This window comes from Ceratotherium simum, chromosome 37 (assembly GCF_057802395.1).
Source record: "Ceratotherium simum simum isolate JZ-2026a chromosome 37, ASM5780239v1, whole genome shotgun sequence".
Taxonomy (NCBI): domain Eukaryota; kingdom Metazoa; phylum Chordata; class Mammalia; order Perissodactyla; family Rhinocerotidae; genus Ceratotherium; species Ceratotherium simum.
The window spans coordinates 22,800,988-22,813,703 of NC_141936.1; the positions used below are offsets into that span (position 1 = coordinate 22,800,988).

General features: G+C 39.7%; 1 protein-coding gene across 1 annotated transcript in view; it reads right to left on the minus strand.

Moving 5' to 3' along the window:
• The window catches only part of XRCC5 (X-ray repair cross complementing 5), an 84,600-nt gene that overhangs the window by 52,226 nt on the left and 19,658 nt on the right, over window positions 1-12,716 (minus strand). Inside the window, exons 9-13 of the mRNA XM_004427533.3 lie at window positions 12,455-12,567; window positions 8,242-8,304; window positions 4,879-5,016; window positions 3,930-4,020; window positions 1,452-1,585 (exon numbers count right to left, since the gene is read on the minus strand). Coding sequence (XP_004427590.3) covers window positions 1,452-1,585; window positions 3,930-4,020; window positions 4,879-5,016; window positions 8,242-8,304; window positions 12,455-12,567 — 539 coding nt within the window. The remainder of the gene's footprint in view (window positions 1-1,451; window positions 1,586-3,929; window positions 4,021-4,878; window positions 5,017-8,241; window positions 8,305-12,454; window positions 12,568-12,716) is intronic.

Sequence of the window (12,716 nt, forward strand, 5' to 3'; positions counted from 1 at the left end):
CTTCCTCAGCAAAAAAAAAAAGTTAATTAAATTTCTAAACGCCCTAGTAATGATACTTCTTTATAAAGATAAGCCATATTAAACACTCTCCCTCACAAAAGAAAACAAAGTTGGTAAGTTGTGAAAATCAAGTTGCCAGTGCTTGCAGCTTTGAAAGATAATAATGCCTGGGTATATGGCTAATATCTGTTCATCCACCCAATAAACGTTTAGTGAAGATAAACAGAACCCACCACAGATAAATCTGCCAAGTATCAGAAGTCTCTACTTTTCACCATAGTGACCTGTTTTCGCAAGCTTTCCACACTAACTGGTCTGTTCCTCCCTTCCCTACAAATGGCAAAGGCCTTCAGGTGTCGCAGTCCACTTGTCAAAAACACCAAAGGATTTTATTTAAGTAATGTATACTTGATTACACTTAGAATACTAACGTATTCACTGAATGTTAAGCTTCGTGATTCTGATTTTGGAACAAAAGATTTTTTTTTCACTACTTAAAGGAATTATAAGCAACAACAAAAAAAGGCAGTTTCTTTTGAGTAGAAGATCCCTCAAAATCACAACAGGCCCTAATATGGACTTGAGTTAGTTAAGGATGCTTTGAAAAGTGAGTCAAAAGGGACAATCAATGGTCTCTCCACCACACAGTCCCCACCCCTCCTACCCTGCCACTCCTGCAGATTAGGCCCTCCACTCCCCTATGGGTAAGAGTTTGCCTGAAAAAGATGCTTGTGATGTTTTTTCAGCTTTGTGAGGTTCAGAGAAGCCTATGTCCTGCTGTCACCAAATTAATCCATGAATGGAACATTCCTTCTCCTTCAACCCTGGTCTATCCCTCCCCTTCCTTAGCATAAGTCAGCTCTCTTGCCAACTTCCCCAGTTTCCTTAATCCAATCTCCAACTTCCAATTCCTTTGGCCCAAGATTCAGAAACACATATTTTATATTTTTCTGTATTTTACTTTTTAATAATTTCATGCTATAACCTCTTTATCTGATCTCCATGATACTTTATGAAATTTCTGACAAATGTGGCATTGGAACACTTTTCCCTAATAGTCGTTATATTACTACACAGTTTGGAACAAGTCTCCTACTATTTGGATATAGAAAACAAAGAAAAGTCTCATTCACACAAAATAGAGGAGAAAACCTTGTAAAAAGCACAAAAGAATCTGCTTTTCATTTAGCCCTCCTGTCTTTTAAAAAAAAAATCTAACCTTTCTCCAGAAAAAAAGTTAAAAATCATCCTAACTTTACTTCTTTCTTTCCAAAAGCTCAGTATTTTTATCTTTTTTAGTAGAAAGAGGAAGGTGTTATTCTTCCATTAAACATGGAGCAGCTGAGGCTGTCAGAGGGTAAGGACGTTTGTTGGGGACCAATTACCATAACTTGTCACTCAGAGTTCTTTCATTTAAAACAAATGTGAGTGGTTCATTTTTCCTCTCTCACCTGAAATAATCTCTGAAATTGAGGGTTTGGGATTTTGGTGGTTGGAAACAAGTCTTCAATGGTGTTCTCCTCTTCATCTTTCTTTACCAAGCTCATGGAGTCAATCAAAGCATCAACGGCATTTAACTGCGCCTCTAAAACAAGGACAGAGAAGCAGAAAGAAAAAAATGATTACCTCCATTGTTCTCCACTAAAATAAATGCTTTCCATACAGAGATATTCATAGCAATATTGGCAGGTTATACAGTCCTGGCTCTGCCAAAAATCTTCTCTAGTTATGCAAGTCATTTAACCTGAATCTTGGTTTTCTTATTTGTAAAAAGGTATTTAGAGTAGCTGGTCTCTTAGGTCCTTTCAGCTCTACCATTTAGCAAACTTTTGCAATGGAATAACATATCAAAAGCAAAAGTTTGTCCAGAGGATGCACCACAGCCACACAAAACCCAACTTCCATATGGCAATTCAAAATATTCAGTATTCAATGAGTTAATATCAAAAACTTCGTAATTAGCTAGAGGAGAAAAATATTTTTAAAAAAAGAAAACCCCTTTGGTAATGAAGCATTAGCTTTATAAGGATTTAATATAACTTATATCAGAGTTTACCAACTTTAACACAAAGACAGCACTGGATCAGAGTGAGTGGACCCCTCCAAAATCTCCCCAAGTCAGAACGTGCTCTTTCCTCTCCCAAACCTCACGGCACTAACCACACTCTGCACGTATGCACACCTGCGTACGTCTTACCCCACTCCAGCCAAACTCTCAAGATCCTTGAGAGCAGAAACGTGACGTCCTCTTCATGTCTCTCCTGATACCTAACAGAAAGCAAGTGCTCCTCAATAAAAATCTACCGAGTCAACAAAAATGGCACGGCCCAAAGCCATGTGGACAAAAGGCGACTCTCCCACAAAGGCCTCTTCCTGGACTACCACGGGTAACTTTCACTCTGCTGATTCACACAGCAGTTCAGCTCTTAGATGCTGAAGCGTTATTTTCAGATCATTCACAGGCACCAGGCAAAAGGTTTCGGAAAAGAGTAAGCAGTTCCTAAAAGGTCCGTTATGCGTCTATCCTTCCCCTTTGCAAATATCCCTTTTGTACAGCTACTGCAAAATGACAGAGCACACAGACATTGTCAGGAGACGTCTCCATCCCATTTCTGGACTTTCGAGGGGAGGTTTCAGGCACTGGCACACCATCACCATCTGAAGCTGACTCCTGCAGGGTCCACCTGGCAATAGGTAGGAGGTGGTACCTGTGTGTGTGAACATCCGGTCATTTTCACCTGCCACTACAAGCTGGCAGCAAGCTCGATCACTCTGGCACTGCACACCCCTACATAAATGTCGACTTGGGAAATAAGCCAAACAGTTTCTGTGATCCATATTTCCAATGGAGAAAATGCAAACAAAAATGTCAACTCACAGAAAATAAATCAACAGATGAAAAGATATTTAATGTTTCAGATCCTGAGTGAATGCTTTATGCCTATAACATAATTTCTCAACAAAGTTCTCCTTTTTAAATGTTCTACTTATCTAAAGTTTGGAACTATCAAGAGGTAGAGACAGAACACTGTAACACGCCGGTGGCTTCTATACATTCAAGTCCATGCCTGGCTCCACCATGACGCAGAGGGATTCATTTCTAGAAGGTAAAGATACAAGCCCTAGGGGCCCATTTGATTCTTGGCTTTTCTACACACACTGTTCCCAAAGGGTCTAACCAAAAAAACCCGCAGAGAAAACCCAGTTCTGAGACTCACCTCACAGTTCCCTAATCCTACAGGGACATGATGTAAACTTGTAAACTAAAACACCTACTCATCATGTGTGTTCTTTTTACGTTCTCTACATTTGGCCCACTATTATACTTTATTACAACTGTCTTACACTGTGAGCTTTCTGGAAGACCGGACCTGCGACTGTGAGAGTCACTCTGTGTAGCATCCTGACATTTGCAGCCAGATGCTTAATAAAGGCCTTTTCTTATCAAGCACAAAGTAACTCCTGGAAATAAGAAACAACGAGACTTGGACTGTTAACGTAAACTACAAAGAAAAGGCAAAGAGAGAAGCTAATCTCCAGCACTGCCACTTTTCAGTTCAACGTTACATCATATTTCATGTAGGACACTGAAGTCACAGGTTTGATACTACATGTCAAATCACTTCAGCAGACGGCACACCTGCTCAGAGTATTTACGTCCATTTCGAGCAAGCTGCTCCCTAGATACAAGCTCCAAGTCAGAAGAGGAAACTACAGAGGGCTTGGAGAGTTTCAGGTAAACCTATCCCTACTACTGGAAAACACACGATGAAGCCCTTCGTCACTACTACATAACGAGCACAATTCGAATCCAACTAATTCCACCTAGTGAAATCCTGGCCCCAAGCAATGCTGCAGACAGGTGATTTCCCAAGAACAGTCTGTGTTTGGAGCCAATTAGTGAGCAAGATGGAAATAAACAAACTCACCTGTGGGAGTGTATTTCTTATTACTTTTCAAGGATGAAAACATGTATTGCCGCAAGTCTTCCATGAAAGGCAGCTGCACGTAGACCAAACACTAACGAGGAACAAAGCAAGGAAAAGCAGAAACCACCAAATTAATGGAAAATATAAAGCTGGTCCCAAATGCTGGGTAAGTGGCACAAGAAAAGTATTTCAAAAATCAAACAGCTCAACTCTGGTCACGGAAAAGTAAAGTGTTTTGATTTCTGTTATTAGCTGAACACAACTGCAAACAGTACAACGAATATTAAACATACAAGAAATCCTTAGAAGAAAGACTATCTAAGAAGACCTGTGAAATGCATGACCTGCACAACAAATGAGAAGACTAAAGGTGACTGGAAGGCTGATGTGCAAGTCAAGATATCTGCCTGCTCTTTCCAGTTCTGCCACAGTAAGTTCTCTGAGAAACAGGGAGTGGTAAGGAATCTAGACCTGTATTTTAACTGAGAAGGCCCTAAATACAGTGAATTTCACAAGGATCACAACAGAATCGTATCCTCAACCTTTATGTATAGTCCTCACTTAGTACAAATACAGGTAATCTCTATTCCTATCAGGTGCTGAGAAGTCAAGGATGAGAATTGAGAGAAGGCCACCGGAGTGAGCACACAGGTCATGGTTAACCTTTACTGATTTGACTGAATAAACAGCTCCCCACATACTTTTTTAATTTGTGTTCTTCCGTTGCAACTGAATTTATGGTTCCCAGACCAGCAGCATCAGCATTATTTGGGAGTCTGTGAAAAATGCAGAATCTCAGGCCCACACCAGACCTACAGAATTGGAATCTGCATTTTAGCAAGATCCCCCAAGTAATTCCCACACACATCAATAGCTGAGTGGGGCTGTTTAGAATAAAGGAACTGAAGGGGAAAAAAATGAACGTGAATAAAAGACCTGTGGGTTTTACCTCATAGGCCTCCTTGATGTAAGGAAAAGCCACGCCAACTTGAGGATTAGCTCTTCTGTCGTAAGCATATCGAACTATGGCCACCATGTCTAGTTCATCCAGAGCGTGAATCAGGGAGGAAAGCGCAACGGCTGCTGCCTAGTAAGAAAGACGCACACAGTAACACGTATCCAACATGCGGGAATTCTCACAACAGAACTACATACTCAGGAGACCGTTATGCACTTTCTCTCCATCCCAGGTTTTCAAGTGCCCCTCTACCCAGGTCAGGGCCACACTGTACACATTTGCATTTGATCACATTTACTGTACCTCTTCTGAAACTTGACTTTATTATTTAAATCCCTTCTCATATCACTTCAGTCTTCCTTCTCCTCTGAATTCATACCCTCACCTCTAAAACAACTCAAGTCTCTGCCTTCCTAAACAAAATCTTTCTTTGTCCTCCTCTCTCCATCAATTAGTATCTGTATCTGTCTTTCCTTTCACCGCTAAATTTCATGAAATAATATTAGTCTTTCTGTTTTCACTCCTTAGGACACAGTTCTTCAATCTAATCTAGCGAATGACCCCACTTCCTCACTGAAATTATCCTCTGCAGTCACCCATGACGACCTAATTGCCAGATCCTTGGTTCCCATTCCAGCTGCTGGACACTTCACTGGCCTCTGACCATCCCCTCTCTCTACCCTTTCTCCTTCTTTGGCGTCAGAAACAACTCTCCCCTGACTATTCTCCTTTGTGGGCCATGCCTCCCCTAGCTCTTCTCTTCTTTCAAATCCTCTTGATTTGAAAGCCTCTCTCTCCTCCTTTCACTCTAAAACTCTACTTGGGGATTATTTTATCCAGTTCCATGAGTTGATGAATCAAAAATCTTATATTCAGCTTTAAAACTCTCCTAAGATCCATACTTATATTCCTCACTAGCTGGTGATATCTCATATGGTTACACCTCAGGTATCTCAAACTGTTCACGACCAAAACTAAACTCACTACCTTCCCCCATGCTCACCTGTACTCCCTACTTCCGTTAACACCACCTCCCATTCGACCAAACAAGAAGCCCCAAAGTCTTTGTTAATGCCACCCCACTCTTCCCTCACCTGCAAGTGTTCACACAACTCTACCAACTCTACCTCTACGGCCTCTCTCAAATCTATCCATTCTCTTCCACCACTCCTCCCCTGTTCACAGACTGATCATGTCACTCCCTTCCATAAAAACTTCCAATGGTTCCTCTATTCCAGCCTCGGTGAGCTGATCATTATTCCTGGACAAGTTCTGTACTTTCCGTCCTCTGTAGGTTTTTGCTCATACAGTTTCTTCCTAGCTAGAATGCCCTCTCCAAATCTCTGGCTCTCGAGCTTCTAACCCATTTTCAAGGCTCAGTAAATTGACACCTTCTCCACTTCAGATCTGCTTTTGTCAGCTCTCTTCCTCTCCATAACTCCCCAAACATCCTGTCTGTACTTTTCTCAGTATTACAGCTAACCTTTGTCAAAGTTAGCCACGTATACTCCCATTTCCTCTACTAAAAACCTAGGACCGCAATACCTTGCCATCAAAATCCCCTCCAGATTTTATGATAGATTCATTACCTTTTCAGTTCAATTCAAGGAATATTTACTTAGTGCCTATTCTTTGCTAGACACTGTCTTAGACCCTGTAAGAAAACAAAGATAAGTTCCTGACCGCACTGAGCTAATATATTCTTTACTAGCAGAAATGAGATACGTACCAGATACAGAATGTGTATATTCTAACAAGTCCCATAAGAAAGACCAGATAAGCACAATGGGAGTCTGAGGAAGAGATTACGTCCAATTTGTTTGCAAGTTTTTATTTGGGTGTCTTTGATAGGATCTATTGGGATATTTAAAGGAAGGAAGGATGGGGTCATGAATGACTGCTTACGGTAACACAATACTACACCTGTGGGAAACTCAACTAAAGGCCCATTTCCTTCCCTTTCTCTTCCACACACAGGCAAATCAGCACAAAAAATGTAGATTCTCTGTACAAAAAAACAATTATATGCTCATGACCAGAGAAAACATATGGCTTTAAGAAGGAATTATTCACAGAATCATAGAATATTTGATTTGAAAAGCAACAATATTCCTCTAGTACAACAACCCACATGATGAAAGTATTCCCTCAGCAACATGCGACTGTTGGTAATCAGGACTCTGTTTGGAAACTTACAGGAACGGGGATCCGACCACTTCACAAGGAGCCAATCCATTTGGAGATAGTAATCCTCGTTAATATTAATAGTAATAATTCTTCATCTTAAATAAAACTACTAACCTTTGGTTCCAATTTTCTGCCTGGTAGGAAGCATACTTTAATCTCTACTCCACATGATAATCCTCTAAACGCATGAGGAGGGCTCTCATGTCTGTCACCCCTCCTACCTCCTACCTACACAAGTCCCCTCCACGCAATCTTCTACTGGAAGTCCTCATACGACAGTTTCCTTACTCCCCTACTTCTCTCATAAGCTCCAATTAGTTAATATTATTCTTTGACTATGACATCAAGAACTGACATCAAAGAGTAGCCCTTTGCTATTTTTTTTTTTTAAAGATTTTATTTATTTATTTATCTTCCCCCCTAAAGCCCCAGTAGATAGTTGTATGTCATAGCTGCATATCCTTCTAGTTGCTGTATGTGGGACGCGGCCTCAGCATGGCCAGAGAATCCGTGCATCGGTGCGCGCCCGGGATCCGAACCCGGGCCGCCAGCAGCGGAACGCGTGCACTTAACCGCTAAGCCACGGGGCCAGCCCGAAAATAACAAGTTCTGACTTGCAGGTTACACAGAAAATATTTACAGAGAGAGCAGGTGTGAGTGTAGAATGCAAGAGTCATGGGTTGTTAGCCAGAAACCAGCCTGAAGACAGAATCTCTTGGGGAGGTGGGAAGAGAGCAAGGAGAGAGCGAAGGAGGAAAAGACAAATTTCTCAATGATGGCAGTGGTCCGGTGAGTCAGTGAAGCTCATCTCCAGGACGCTTTAGCCAGCACTAAATGTTCAATGTTTATGAGAATGTCAACCTGAGCCCAACCCTCCTGAATATCTCACCATGTGACTTTCACACCTAAATGCATTTGTTCAAATGTTTTTGTTTTTAATACTCATTGGGTCTCCAATTGCCGGACTACGTTCTCAGGCCTCGTGCTTACGCTATGCTATGACAAATTCATTTATCATGTCTCCACTTTCGGAGTTAAAGGTCAGTGAATTTTCCCACTGCTGTTGCAAGAATTAATGTCATTTTAAACTATAAAAGCCCCAAACAACTCACTTAAAATGACAATTCAATTCTGTGGTAATACCTCAATGACCCACTGTCTACTCACCTTATCATTCCTTGCTGCAAAGACTTTCAGAACTTGATTTCCCATAAAATATTTCCAGTGGACCTACAAGAATAAGGGAGGAAAAGATCGAGGTTTCGATCCAAAATAAGGAACACATAAAACCATAATGCCACATGTTACTAAGAAATTCTATTCTAAATGTTCTTTCTGAAAAACATTCACAGGTACGAGAAACAACTTATTATTTGAGGTTCAATTCAATTCAACACAAGAAATATCTGAGCACCTAGTATACGTCAAACATTGTTCTGGGCAGTATAAGTAGAATAATGAACAGGATACAGTCTTGATCTGAGGAGGTTAGAAAGATAAATATGAAATTAACTGCAATGCAATATTACCACACAGTGCTACAAGAACATAAGAGTATATCATTACAGTATACTGTTACAGTTTGGTGCTACAAGAGCATCTAGCGTGGTCATGAGTGGTCAGGGAGGGCTTCTGCAAATGGTGACACCTAAGTCAAGACTTAAAGGATGTGCAGGAACTAAGATACAAGTCTGGGCACAAGAGTCCTGGGCAGAGATAACAGTGTGAATAAGGCTGGAGTGACATAAAAACACGTATATTTGGGGAACTGCTTTTGGAGTAGTGTCACAGTGCAAAAGGAAAGGTGAAAATTAGATCAGCGAGATTAGCCAAAATAGATCAGAAAGTCTCTTATGAGCAAAGCTGAGTGATTTGGATTTCATTCTAAGAGTAACGACAAGGCACTGATGAATTGCAAAGAGATAGAACAAAGAACCAATTAGAGGGGCAGGACTGGAGGAAGGGAAAAAAGTTAAACCAAAAATAAGTACTCCGTGTCCTTTCCTGCCCCTTTAAGTTACTTATCTAGCAGAGTATCAGAGGGGTCAAAGATTAGAAAACAAATATTGAAGAGTTCCTAATATCATAACCACCTGCATCTATCGACCAAGATCAACTTCTCTTTGATCTATGGGATCTTAAGCCTGGAGCTTATTTATAAAACATGCCCCATGTTACACAGGGCAATGCTTCTCAAATGTTTTCTCTGCCCTCCCACCTCTAAGGCCGAGAAATATGAGCCCTTTCACAGTAACAGCAGCTCAAGAAGAATGAGTTTTAAAGGTGTGGGGGTGAGGCCCATATAATTCAAATACCCTCCATCTTCATTTCCATTCCCCATTTGAAAACCATCTTTTGAAGAAATATGGGAATAATCCTATATTTTAATTCATATAGATTTATTTGCCCTCCTATTAAAATCTGTAATAGTTCCTGATTGATTAAAGAACAGTTAATGATATCTTTTCCTAAGGTACCTAAATGACTTGGCAAAGAACAGCCAGACATTTGGTGGAAGTTTTGGTTCAATTCTTATCCATCCTATAATTAGATACCCAGAACACTGACAACATGGAGGAAAACAAATTGAAAGGACTCTTGGAAATTTAAAAGAGAAGAGGAAATCACAATTCAAAAAAACAAAAACAAAAAACCTGTTTTATAAAATGAAAAGTTTCACATCAATTCAATACAGAAATGTTAGTTTCCCTCACTTTAAGGGAATTTGGAAAAATATATGATCATATTAATTTAAAGATAATCACTAGACCGTTAAAGGGGGAATGTTTATACTTCATCTAAGTCGGTATTGCAAAACACCTTGCTCTTAAGATGATTGTGTATGCATTTGTTAAGATATTACACAAAAGCATTAATGTAAAAACTAGACTATTCAAAAATGAGCCTGTCCATCTGGCGGGCAGGTTACAACTGACTAATGGCATACACAGGCTTTGGAATCAGAGAGAACTGGTTCAAAACCCATCTCTACCACCTTCTAGCTGGGTGACCTTGGTCCAGTTACTTAACAGCTCTGAACCTCAATTTCCTAACATAAAATACATATCACAGCCCCTACCTAAGAGGGTTATGATAAGAATTAAATGGGAATTTATATAAAATTCTTAGTATATTGACTAGAATATTATAATCACTCAATAAATGGCAGCTGTTATGACTATCTTCATTGTACCTATCTCAGATTGTACTAAAGATAAAAATAATTAAGAGCTTAAAAACAACAAAAAGTTTATTAAGAAAATAATTCATGACTTAAAAGTTAATTTTAAGCTAATAAAAATCTCGTAAAATGGAAAAATGTACTTTTTGTTCAGCTCACTCTTTCTTGGTTATTTAACAGGCCCTGCTCCCACCCTGGCACAGGTGATTTCAATTTTTTGAATCCTGAATTACACTTGCAGGTGCTTTAGATAGGTCTTCTCTGCCTGTCTCGAATTAGGCAGACCCGCTTCCCAACAGGCCAGTTTCTACAAACAGGTCTGAATGAAGGTTCTATTTCACTGAAGAGACTCATAAGCACTGCCATTAATAACCATAAGTTTTAAGTTTATATACCTCCCAAAGTCAATAATTTTATTTTTAAGAAAAGCATATTTATTGTAATTTGTTAGAGAATTGTTAGACTCTCAGCTTCCAAAAAGTATTTCTTTTCACCATTAAAATCATATCGACTTTAAGTAAATATTCCCAATTTTCGGCTTATGAGTCTTAAAAATGTATCTAGCAGTATGTGCATATCATGAAAAACACTCTCCCTAACCTCAATGAGTTATTCTGACACTGAATGACACAGGGACTATATGCTAGAGCAACGTGAAGTTCAAATCCAGTATACTGGGTAATATTTATTTTTATTATAATTCTCATTTGAGTTCTTCTGGAACCAACAAAAATCCCTTCATTCCAATAGAGCCTGAAAAGATACACTTTATACTTATTCATTCTCTTTGGTTGCCAACATCAAGAACATTTCATCTAAGATCTCTGGGAATCTTTAATAAGCCTTTCTTGATAGTATATGGTATCTCATGGCCTTCAGTGAATTAGGGCACTACCCATTGTGTCTATTTTGTGTATCTCTGCATTGCTGTCTAAAACACATATGACTTACAGACAAGTTTCACTTCCTAGACCTCTTCATTGGGCAGGGAGAAGAAGGGTGACTGGCATAAATCAATGATATTCTAAGAGGTCTATGGTCATTCAAACCCCAATTAGACCTTCATTCCTATAAAACACTCCATTATACAATCACGAGCCACATAATGACGTTTTGGTCAAGGATGGACTGTGTATACGACAGTGCTCCCCTAAGACTAGTACCATACAGCCTAGGTGTGTAGTAGGCCATCTGGGCTTGTGTAAATACTCTCTATAACATTCACACAATGACGAAATCGCCAACAATGCGTTTCTCAGAACATATCCCTGTTGTTAAGTGATGCATGACTGTACAGGCGTACCTTGTTTTATTGTGCTTCGCTTTAATTGCACTTCTCAGATATTGCATTTTTTACAAGATCCTCCACGAGCAAAAAGTTTATGACTTGCTGAAGGCTCAGATGGTTAGCATTTTTTAGCAATAAAGTATTTTTTATTTTTTTTTATTTTTATTTTTTTGTGAGGAAGATTAGCCCTGAGCTAACATCCGACGTCAATCCTCCTCTTTTTGCTGAGGAAGATTGGCCCTGGACTAACATCTGTGCCCATCTTCCTCTACTTTATATGGGACGTCACCACAGCATGGCTTGACAAGCAGTGCGTAGGTCTGCGCCAGGGATCTGAACCTGCAAACCCCGAGCCACCAAAGTGGAGTGAGAGCACTTAACCCCTACGCCACTGGGCCAGCCCCAAAGTATTTTTTAATTAATGTATGTATATTGTTTTTTAGATGTAATGCTATTGCACACTTAGAAGACTACAGTATAGTGTAAATATAACTTGTATATGAACTGGGAAACCAAAAAATTTGTGTGACACTGCTTTATTGCAATGGTCTGGAACAGAACCAGCAATATCTCCAAGGCATGCCTGTACATAAGTTTAGAGAAAGCCATACGATAGCAAAGAACTTGATGCTGTTTCTTTAAGGCTACTATGAGCTATGACTGACAACAAAGCTAAGAAGTGACCTTTAATTCAATCCATTCTTCTGATCCACGCTGACTTCTCTACACCTTGGTTTTTCTCCTCAAAAATCAAAGACAGCAACACTAATCTCTAGACTACATTTTAGAAAAAACAGAAGTGAAATAAATATATATTATAAATAAAAGGCACTCAAAAGCGTACCACCTCAAATAATAACAAGGAAAAAGCTCATTTATTTTGTTTACAATTAGTAGAATAAGTGCTGTACCTGCGAAGATCTACAAAATCCCAAAACAGAGAAGCACTTCCCCTCCGATTTATATTTCATTTGTTCCTCATCCACTTTGGAGAAAGGAATGATATCACTCCCATAGCGGTACCCTAGAGAACAAGAGAAGAGCATCCGTTAGGCATATGGGGCCTCATCTGATACAAGCTGAAATTAGCCCGATGCGTACGTTAACCACACATGCACGCTCCGGATCAAGCCTCCACACACTATTCCCTGGAATCAAATTACTGCCCCTAGT